This window comes from Passer montanus, unplaced genomic scaffold, assembly GCF_014805655.1.
Source record: "Passer montanus isolate IOZ18808 unplaced genomic scaffold, ASM1480565v1 scaffold162, whole genome shotgun sequence".
Taxonomy (NCBI): Eukaryota; Metazoa; Chordata; class Aves; order Passeriformes; family Passeridae; genus Passer; species Passer montanus.
Genome location: NW_024363383.1, coordinates 858793 through 869176, shown reverse-complemented (window position 1 = coordinate 869176; position 10384 = coordinate 858793). Strand labels below are relative to the sequence as shown.

At 71.0% G+C, this 10384-nt stretch overlaps 3 protein-coding genes across 4 annotated transcripts in view; 1 reads left to right on the top strand and 2 right to left on the bottom strand.

Moving 5' to 3' along the window:
• Positions 1 to 379: 379 nt before the first annotated feature.
• LOC120499533 (basic proline-rich protein-like) lies at positions 380 to 4398 on the bottom strand. The gene is given in 7 exon segments (XM_039703322.1): positions 380 to 489; positions 973 to 1267; positions 1847 to 1956; positions 1959 to 2016; positions 3191 to 3289; positions 3648 to 3864; positions 4364 to 4398. Coding segments are annotated over 7 exon segments (924 nt in total).
• A 35-nt stretch (positions 4399 to 4433) lies between these two features.
• OS9 (OS9 endoplasmic reticulum lectin) lies at positions 4434 to 9919 on the bottom strand. Of its 2 annotated transcripts, none has more exons than XM_039703361.1 (13): positions 9602 to 9919; positions 9067 to 9130; positions 8900 to 8976; positions 8708 to 8806; positions 8431 to 8632; positions 7927 to 8043; positions 7704 to 7810; positions 7582 to 7618; positions 7383 to 7471; positions 7027 to 7311; positions 6030 to 6459; positions 5784 to 5895; positions 4434 to 4857 (listed from the first exon to the last, which is right to left on the bottom strand). In XM_039703361.1, the coding sequence occupies exons 1-13, from the start codon at positions 9857 to 9859 to the stop codon at positions 4725 to 4727; spliced, it is 2010 nt and encodes a 669-aa protein (XP_039559295.1). In that variant the 5' UTR covers positions 9860 to 9919; the 3' UTR covers positions 4434 to 4724. The 2 variants fall into 2 exon arrangements, with proteins under 2 accessions (XP_039559295.1, XP_039559296.1); XM_039703362.1 differs by having other exon boundaries at positions 7704 to 7789.
• B4GALNT1 (beta-1,4-N-acetyl-galactosaminyltransferase 1) overlaps positions 9858 to 10384 on the top strand; it is a 12397-nt gene continuing 11870 nt past the window's right edge. Inside the window, exon 1 of the mRNA XM_039703320.1 lies at positions 9858 to 9905. Coding sequence (XP_039559254.1) covers positions 9858 to 9905 — 48 coding nt within the window. The remainder of the gene's footprint in view (positions 9906 to 10384) is intronic.

The window sequence follows — 10384 nt, the reverse complement described above, 5'->3', positions numbered from 1 at the left end:
GGCGGGTGAGTGACGCAGTCACGCGGGGGGGGGGGGACAGGGGGGACACGCGGGGTGGGTGACAGAGGTGGCACTCGGGGGTCAATGACCCGAGGTAGGGGCACCACGGGGGAGGGGCACACAGCGACAGGGGCGGGGCCTGGGGGCGGGGCAGCGCCGCAGGGGGTGTGGCCACCTGAGCAGGGGCGGGGTTTACATAGTAATGAGATGGGCGGGGCCGGAGGGGCGGTGACCTGATATAAACAAGGGGGCGTGGTGAACCAGCATATTGATATTCAAAAGAGCGGGACTTGATAGGTAGAGGACGATGTGATGCAAATAAGGTGGGCGTGGCCAAACAGGCGAGTGCAGTGGGCTGTGCCTGCTATGTGGTCGGGGCTTAGTGGGGTGTGACCATATGTGGGCGTGGCCTGAGGGACTGGGTGGAGCCAACACCGCAGGACAGCGGCGTGCGGAGGTGGGGAGGGGACACGCGGGGGCTCGGGGGGGCTGTGCGGGGACAAGGAGTGGCTCAGGGACACAGGGGTGTCAACATCGGCCATCTTGTCTTGTATCGCCCCCCAGCCTTGGGCAGCCTCCTCCCCCACTGTCCCCTCCTCACTGTCCCCTCCTCACTGTCCCCTCCTCGTCCCCGGCCGCCGCTCCCATCGCCACCCGGGCTGTCCCCGAGGTGTCCCCTGCCACCCCCCAGCCCCGCTGTCCCTCACTGCCACCAGCTCAGAGGCGCCTGCAGCTGCAGGGCCCGTCCTTGTCCCCAGCTCACACCGTGTCCCCCTGTCCCCCTGTCCCTCGCACCCCACGAATCAAGGCCATCCTCTCCCCGCATAGCTCATTAACAGCCGCTAATTGGGGCCGCGCGGGTCCGCCGGGGATGCGGGGTTGTGGGGGGGCACCGGACACGGGGGGGCTCGGGGGATTTGGGGTCCCAGGAACGGGGCGATGTGAGGGGGGGGGTCTCCCTGCACACCCCACTGTAGGAACCCCCCGAATTTGGGGGCACTTCCCCGCGGGGGGGTCCGGGAAGGGACGGGCAGGGCTCGGGGGATTTGGGTGCCTGGGGACCCGGGTGGCTCCGGGTGGCGTTGGGGACCGCGGGGGTCCCGGGGGCGTTGGGGGTCGCGGGGGTGTGGCACCGGGCACCCAGAGCCCCCCACCCCCTCGGTGCCACGGGCAGGGTGGGGAAGGGGCGCTGGGGGCTGTTCCTGGTCAGCAGAGCCCCTGCCCGGGGCAGGGCCAGCACAGAGGCCACAGGGGCACGGAGGGGACACTGGTGATAGCGGGGACACCACGGCTGGAGTTTGGGCCCCACGCGGGGGGGACACGCTGGGGGTCACGGCCAGGGGAGGGGGATCGTGGCCGTGCAGGGAACACCAAGGGCACCGTGGGCACACGGGGGGCACCTGCGGCCAGGTGTGAGGGGGACACGGTGGCCACGTGGGGGACACGCTGGTCACACACAGCCTAGGAATGTCCTGGCCATGGTTGGGGACCTCACGGGGATTTGGGGGGCGATGCCGTGGCCCCCCATAGCCGTGGTGGCACGACACGCCAGCCAGGCACGGGGGTGGCACGTGGCTGCACCTCGAGGGTGTCACAGCCACAGGAGGTGACACGGGGGGTGGTGGCCACGCACGGCGGGGACACCAGAGCCACACAAGGGGTCCGCGGTTGTGTGACAGCCAAGATGCCACCCGAGGAGGGCTGTGGCCACTCCCAGGGAGACAGTGGCCACTGTGGGGTACTGAGGATGAACATGGGGGTCTGGCCTGCAGGGGGTGCACGGCCACTTGTGGGGGGGTCACAGCCACCCCCCAGACGGGGACAGGGTCCCCCCTTGGGCTGTGACCCGCCTCCACGACGGGGTGCCAGCAGTAACCCCGCTGGCACAAGCCCCGGGCGGGCAGGGATGGAAGGTCCCCGGTCCCCACGCGTCCCGCGAGTCTCCCACGGCCACCGCAGCCTCTCCAGGCACCGTTCCAGCGCCGCGTCCTCCTCGGTGCCGCCGGTGCCGCCCGGCTGAGCACGGAGCCGGCCCCGGGCACCCGCAGCCCCGGGCCGGGAGGAGCGGGGCGGGCTCGGAGCTCACGGACAGGGCGGTGTCGCACTGGAGAGGGGTTTGCTCTGCGGGTTTTGGGGCGCTGCCATCACCCAGCGCGGCACCCGCACCCGCTGGCAGAGTGACACCGTTTGAGCCAGGTCTGGGGTGCTGAGGGGACACAGGAGCTGTTCCCTCCGCGGTTATCAACGCCGAAATACAGATTTGTGGTGCTGAGGCGTTACTGGCTGTGAGCAGAAAATCGCTCTGGATGCAATCAAACCTCGCAGCTCCAAGGAGCGCGGAGCTCAGAGCCCGCTGTCCCCGCGCTGTCACTGTCGGGGGGGTCATTGTCCCCAAGCATTGGAGCAGAGGGGGTGAGACCCCCGGGACCCCCCCGCTGCCCCGGGTCCCCGCTTGGGCTGTGACCCGCCTCCACGACGGGGTGCCAGCAGTAACCCCGCTGGCACAAGCCCCGGGCGGGCAGGGATGGAAGGTCCCCGGTCCCCACGCGTCCCGCGAGTCTCCCACGGCCACCGCAGCCTCTCCAGGCACCGTTCCAGCGCCGCGTCCTCCTCGGTGCCGCCGGTGCCGCCCGGCTGAGCACGGAGCCGGCCCCGGGCACCCGCAGCCCCGGGCCGGGAGGAGCGGGGCGGGCTCGGAGCTCACGGACAGGGCGGTGTCGCACTGGAGAGGGGTTTGCTCTGCGGGTTTTGGGGCGCTGCCATCACCCAGCGCGGCACCCGCACCCGTGTGACACCGTTTGAGCCAGGTCTGGGGTGCTGAGGGGACACAGGAGCTGTTCCCTCCGCAGTTATCAACGCCGAAATACAGATTTGTGCTGCTGAGGCGTTACTGGCTGTGCGCAGAAAATCGCTCTGGATGCAATCAAACCTCGCAGCTCCAAGGAGCGCGGAGCTCAGAGCCCGCTGTCCCCGCGCTGTCACTGTCAGGGCGGGTCATTGTCCCCAAGCATTGGAGCAGAGGGGGTGAGACCCCCGGGACCCCCCCGCTGCCCCGCCAGCCCCACCCCAGCAGCGTCCCCCGTGTCCCCCCCAGTGCCACCCGCCCTGGCAGCGCCCACCTGCAGCGCCCGACGGGGCCGCGCCGCAGAGCGCGGGGGACCGGGGGGTCCCGGGGGGTCCCGGGGGGCAGCAGGAGGCCGCGGAGGAGGAGGAAGGTGGTGATGAAGGCCACCAAGAGGCCCCCGTGGAAGCAGAGGCGCGGGCTCAGGAGCGGCATGGGGGCACCTGGCTTGGGAATGTGGGGGTCAGTGGGGACCCCCCCGGGACCCCCCAGCCCCCGCGGCTTCATCGGCCACTGCCACCGGCCGGGGGGAGCCCGTGGGAGGCGGGGGACAGGACAGAGCCACGGAGGTGGGGGTGACACACACGGAGAGGGGGGACACCCACGGGGCAGGAACGGCACCAGAGCTGGGCACCCCAAATCCAGGGGGGCACTGAACGGGCACCCCAAATCCAGGGTGGCACTGAACGGGCACCCCAAATCCAGAGGGTGCAGGGTGGGCGACACTGAACCCCTGTTTTCAGTTAGGGGGGGACAGTGGTGACCTCCGGGGGTGCCACGGTTGGTTCCTGGGTGGGTTGGGAGCCCTGCTGGGTCCCAGCGGGTCCGGGGGTCCCGGGGGCTCCTCGGGTTCCTGGGGGTCCCGTCGGTGCCGGTGGCTCCGCTGTCCCCGAGGGTTTTGGTGGTCCCGGACCGTCCGGGGGTCCCGCGTTCCCCGCCCCCCGCGCTCCCATTGGCCGAGGCCGGGCGAACCCCTGGCCCCGCCCTAATTCTGATTGGCTGCCGCGCCCACGGCCCCGCCCCTGCCCGCAATTTTGGGAGTGGGGGGCGAGGAATGAAGACCCCGGGAAGGTGACACGGGGGGGGGGACACAGACACAGCCCCCAGGCTGGCCCCAGGCTGGCCCCGTCTCTGCTGGCAGCCCTGGCCATCCCACAGGGTCCCCAGCCCAGCCAGGGGGTCCCAACCCCCCCAAACCCTCCCACCCCCAAATCACGGCCACTCCTTCCCCCCTAGGTCAGCTGTGTCACAAATGCACCCGATGTCAGGGCAGGGTCCTGGGGGGGCACGGTGACATCCCCCAGCAGGACAGGGTGCTGGGGGGGCACAGTGCCATCCCCCCGGGTGGGGGACACCGGGGTCCTTGGGGTGCCCCGTGCCCGGTCCCAGGGCAGGGATGAAGCCACAATTCTGGGGGCACGCTCAGGCGACCTCGGTTTATTGATAAAAGGGGGGGGGCGAACGACCCCGCGACATCTCATTATGAGAGAGAGACCCCCCCGGGCCGGGGGCAGCACGAACGGCTCCAGTGGCAACAGGAACCCCCCCCCCCCCATACCCCCCCCCCCCCTCCCAACCCCCCCAAACCCTCCCACCCCCAAATCACGGCCACTCCTTCCCCCCTAGGTCAGCTGTGTCACAAATGCACCCGATGTCAGGGCAGGGTCCTGGGGGGGCACGGTGCCATCCCCCAGCAGGGCAGGGTCCTGGGGGGGCACGGTGCCATCCCCCAGCAGGGCAGGGTCCCCCGGGGGGCACAGTGCCCTCCCCCCGGGTCGGGGACACCGGGGTCCTTGGGGTGCCCCGTGCCCGGTCCCAGGGCAGGGATGAAGCCACAATTCTGGGGGCACGCTCAGGATTTACGGGCTCAGGATTTGGGGGATCAGAAGTCTTGGTCCTCGGAGTCAGCGGGCGGGGGGGGCTCCTCGCGGCCCCCCCAGACGAAGCGGTAATTGTCCTCGAGCGCCTGCTGCCGCCGCCGCTCCTTCTGCGCCTCCTCCGTGCCCTGCACCTGGGGAGGGCGCCGGCTCAGCCCTGTGCCCCTCAGCCCTGTGACCCTCAGCTCTGTGCCCCTCTCAGTGCCCGCTCAGCCCTGCGCCCCTCTCAGTGCCCGCTCAGCCCTGCGCCCCTCAGCTCTGTGCCCCTCTCTGTGCCCCCTGAGCCCTGTGCCCCTCTCAGTGCCCGCTCAGCCCTGCGCCCCTCAGCTCTGTGCCCCTCTCTGTGCCCCGCTCAGTGCCCGCTCAGCCCTGTGACTCTCAGCCCTGTGCCCCTCTCAGTGCCTGCTCACCTCAGTGCCCGCTCAGCTCTGTGCCCCTCTCTGTGCCCGGTCAGCCCTGTGACCCTCTCAGTGCCCCCTGAGCCCTGTGCCCCTCTCAGTGCCCGCTCACCTCTGTGCCTGCTCAGCTCTGTGCCCCTCAGCTCTGTGCCCACCTCACCTCGGTGCCCCCCTGACCTCAGTGCCCCCCTCACCTCTGCGCCCCCTCCATCACCTCAGTGCCCCCCTTCACCTGAGTGCCCACTCACTTCATGCCCCCTCCTCACCTCGGTGCTACCCGTTCACCTCCCTGCCCCCCTGACCTCAGTGCCCTCCCTGACCTGTGTCCTCCCTCATCTCAGTGCCCCCTTCACCTCTGTGCCCCCCTCTTGCCTCACTGCCCCCCTGTACCCCACTTTTCTGTCCTCAGCTCCCCCTGACCTCTGTCCTGTCCCCGCTCTCTCCACCCGTGTGTTCCCCCGTGCCTCAGTTTCCCTGTTATTCCTCAGCTCCTCCCATTCCCCAACCCTGCCCCGCCTCAGTTCCACCCCGTGCCTCAGTTTCCCCCCACCCCTCAGCCCTGCCGTGCCTCAGTTTCCCCCACCTCAGCTGCGTCCCTGCTTTCCCCCACCACCATAAATTCCTTCTCCCGAGCCTCAGTCATGCCCCCCTCCCTCGGAGCCCCTTATGCTGAGGAAGATCTCCTTCAGGCTGCGGGAATCCTCCTCCGACAGCCACTGCGCCGCCTCCTCCTCCTCGCCCCCCGACGACGCCGTCACGATCTTGATCTCGATTTTCCCTGCGGAGGGGCCCGGGGGGGTTGATCTGGGGCCCGGCGGGGTTGATTTGGGGCTCGAGGGTGGTTGAATTGGGGCGGGGGGGGGTTCATTTGGGGCCCGGGTGGTTAATTTGGGGCGGGGGGCTCTCCCGTACCTTCAGCCCGCAGCCCCTCCTTGGCCAGCAGCTCCCGCACCTCGCTCTCCACCTGCGGCAGCTGCGGGGGGCTCTGCTTTCCCCGGGGGGGCTCCCGCTCCTCCCGGGGGGGCTCCTGCTTGCCCCGGCCAGGCTCCCCCTCCTGGGGGGGGTCGCGGCTGCCGACCCTGCCCGTCCTCACCCGCACCCGCCCGTCCTTGCCCGGCCGGGGGCCGCCCTTCCTCGCGGCTCCCCCCTCCTCCTCCTCCTCCTCCTCCTCCTCCTCCTCCCTGCGGGCCCCGGCAGCCGGGGGGGTCCCGGGGGGGTCGCGGCGGGGCTCGGCCCTGTCCAGCCGCTCCATCAGGCGGCTCAGGGTGGTCGCCAGGGTGCGCGTGGCGCGGCTCCGGTCGAACTCGCCCTTCAGCCCCTCGGTCTCCAGCTCGTCCTCCACCTGCGGGGGGGCGGGCAGGGGGTTCCCGGCCTGGCCAGCGGGCACCCGGAGCAGCCGGGCCACAAACGCTGCCCCCAGGCTGGCCCCAGGCTGGCCCCGTCTCGGCTCGGGGCCCTGGCCATCCCACAGGGTCCCCAGCCCAGCCAGGGGGTCCCAACCCCCCCCAGGGGCTCCCCAGCCCAGCCCGGGGGTCACAAACCTCCCAGGGGTCCCCAGCCCAGCCAGGGCATTCCCAGCCCAGTGAGAGGGGGCCCAGTGTCCCTGTGGGGGTCCCAGACCAGAGAGGGGTCCCAGTGCCACTGTGGGGGTCCCAGCCCAGGCAGGGGGATCCCAGTGTCCTTGGGGAGTCCCAGCACTCCTGTGGGGGTCCCAACCTAGGCAGGGCGTCCCAATGTCCCTGTGGGCGTCCCAACGTCCCCGTGGGGGTCCCAGCGCCCCTGTGGGGGTCCCAGCCCAGGCAGGGGGTCCCAATGTCCCTGTGGGGGCCCCAGCGCCCCTGTGGGGGTCCCAGCCCAGCCAGGGGAGGGTCCCAGTGCCCCTTTGGGGGTCCCAGCCCAGGGGTCCCACCTCGCTGATGATGCTGTCGAACTCCTGCTCCATCTGGCTCTTCACCTCCTCCTTCAGCCTCGCCACCTGCTCCCGTGGCAGCAGCTCCAGCCCTGCCAGCAGCGGCCCTGCCTCCTCCTCATCCTCATCCTCCTCTTCATCGTCCTCCTCCTCCTCCCCCGCGGGGGGGGCCTCGGGGCCGGGCAGGGTCTCGGGGCCGGGGGGCTCTGTGGGGCCAGGTGGGGCTGGGGCAGCTTTGGCTGCTGCCTCCTCCTCCTCCTCCTCCTCGCTCGCCTTCTCCTTGGCCTGAGGCAGTGGGGAGGGGGTCAGGGGAAACTGAGGCACGGAGGGGCCCGAGGGCAGCGGGAGGTGCCCACCTTCCTGGTGGTCTCCTTCAGCTCCTCGATGAACTGCAGCAGGTCCCCGGGGCTCCGGATCACCTTGAAGTGGATTTTCTTCCGTGGATCTGGGAGGGAAGCCACGACAGGGGGGTGGCAGTGGCAGGGGGACACTGGGGGGCACGGGGGACACGGGGTGGGCATGGAGCTGACACGGGGAGGACACCCCAGGACTCACCAGCTGCCCGACCGCCAGCTGCCCTCGGGGACGGCTCCTGCAGGGAGGACACAGGGCATGGAGCAGGACTCTGAACCCCCCAAAGTGACCCCCAGAATGTCCCCAGGGCCACTGGGACTCACCCTGGTGCTGTCCTGCTGCTCGCTGCCTGTGGCTGTCACCTCCTGCTGCCCAGCTGGCACATCCCTGGCTGGCTCTGCCTGGTTCCCTGGCACAGGGGGGGGCACAGCTGCCACAGGGGGACACGCCTGGCACTGGGAGCTCCAAGCCCACAGCCAGGGGGGCTCCCAGGGGCAGAGGGGACAGTGGCAGTGCTGGCACCGCCAGGAGGGGACAGGGCCATACCCTCCTGGGGGTCCCCAGGGCTCTGGGAGGGGGGCTCGCTGTCCCTGTCACTCCAGAGCCGCGTGTCCAGCGTCCGCAGCTCCTCCGAGATCTCCTCCACCTTCCTCTTGGTGTCAGCTGGGGACACGGGGGACAGCGACAGCACAGCTGGGGGACAGCCCCAGCTCCACGCTGCGGGGGACACGGCCAGCCCTGGCACAGGGAATGGTGCCAGTCCCACGATAGAGAGCACAGTGCCAGCTCTAGGAGAGACAGTGCCAGCTCTAGTTTGGAAGGTACAGTACCAGCTCCAGGCTGGAGGGGACAGTGCCAGCTCTACGATAGAGAGCACAGTGCCAGCTCTAGGAGAGACAGTGCCAGCTCTAGTTTGGAAGGGACAGTGCCAGCCCCAGGCTGGAGAGGACAGCGCCAGCCCTGCACCAGGGCTCGGTGCCAGCCTCAAGACGAGCAGCACACAGCTCCAACCCCACACCCAGCCCCTGGCCAGGCCTCCCTGGTACTCACAGACTTGGGCACGCACGTACTGGACGTACTGGGCGGGCGAGAGGGCGGGCTGGCAGCGGATGGGCTGCGGTGCCAGCCCCGGGGCGGGCCGCAGGAAGGGGTGGTGGCAGATGCGCGTGGTGTGCACCGTCAGCACGTACTGGCACGACTGCGGCTCGTCCACGCGGGCGATGTAATCCCCGGCGCCCTCCTCGCACAGGAACTGCGGGCACGGCCCCCGCGTGAGGCCCTGCCGTGCCCCCGTGCCCGCCGTGCCCCCCGTGCCCGCCGTTCTTACCCGGACCTCGGCCTCGCGGGCGCGGCCGGTGAGGTCGCAGCGGGAGCCGTTCACGTAGCTCTGGCTGTGGTAGCGCCTCAGCTGGTGCTGCTTGGAGGCCTGCAGGGGTGGGCACAGGGTGGGCACGGCGTGGGCATGGTGTGGGCACGGCGTGGGCACGGGCACAGCGCTGCCCCTGCCCGCTGTGCCCACCTTGGCTGTCTCGTCGTCCCAGTCGAAGGCAGACTGGTAATAGCCCAGGACCAGGACGTCGCCCTTGATCTCAGACTCTGCAGGGTGGGCACAGAGAGGGCACGCATTGAGGGGCATGGGGAGGGGTCCGCGGTGCCACAGTGCCCCCGCCCTGTCCCCAGGGTCACCTTCCAGGTGGTACTGCTGGATGTGCCGCCCGTAGCAGAACTCGTACGTCCACCAGTCCTTGGTCTGGGAAGAGCGGAGAGCCTGGTGAGCCCTGTGCCACCCTAGTACCCTCTGTGCCCCCCTGGCACCGCCCATGACCCCCTGGCACCCCCCATGCCCCCTGTGGCCCCCTGGCACTCCCTGTGCCCCCCTGGCTGGAGGGGACAGTGCCAGTCCCAGGCTGAAGAGGGCAGTGCCATCCTCAGGACAGAAGGGACAGGGGCAGGCTGGAGAGAACAGTGCCAGCCCCAGTGCCAGCCCGGGACACAGGACAAGGCCAGGAAGGTGACAGTGCCAGCCCAAGGATGGGGGGGACAAGGGCAGGCTGGAGGAGACTGTGCCCTCCTGGCACTCCTGAGCAACCTGGCACTCCCCAGGCCCCCCTGGCACCCCCCATGCCCTCTGTGCCCACCTTGAGCAGGTAGGGTGCGGTGCCCCCTGTGCCCCCCGGCACTCCCCATGCCCCCTGGCACCCCCCGTGCCCCCCGTGCCCACCTTGAGCAGGCAGGGCGCGCTGCCCATGGGCCGCAGCAGCTCGGCCACGCCGGAGCCGTTGTAGAGCCGGGGGTCGCGGGGGGGGCCCGGGGGGGGCCCCACGGCCGCGGGGGGCAGGCGGCACTCGTAGCGCTGCTTGAACCGCGACGCCACCGTCACCACGTCCCCGGCCTGGCGCTGCGGGCACGGCACCGTGAGAGACCCCCAGAGACCCCCGTGGCACCCCAGAGACCCCCATGGCACCCCACAGACCCCCATGGCCACCGTCACCACGTCCCCGGCCTGGCGCTGCGGGCACGGCACCGTGAGAGACCCCCAGAGACCCCCGTGGCACCCCAGAGACCCCCATGGCACCCCACAGACCCCCATGGCCACCGTCACCACGTCCCCGGCCTGGCGCCGCCCCGCCCCCACCCTGTCCCACGGGGGGGGGGGGGGGACAGCCCCGCCCTGCAGCTGCGGGGGGCTCGGGACCCCCCAAAACCGGCCAGGGGCTGCCCCAGAGCTCCGGGAGCCCCGGGACGAACCGGGACAGACCGGGACAGACCGGGGCTGCGGGATGTCCCCTCCCCCCCTCCCCCCCGCCCCGGGGGACCCGAAACACGAAGTGACACCTCTGTCCCCTCCCCCGCATCCGGCACATCTGGCGGCAGCTGCAGCGCGCGCTCGGGGGGGCGCGGCCACACCGGGACCCCCGCCCGTGCCGCGGAGCCGCTCCGCTCTCAGGTACCCCGGGACCCCCCCGGGACCCCCGAACCGAACCCGGGACCCCCCCGAGCCCCG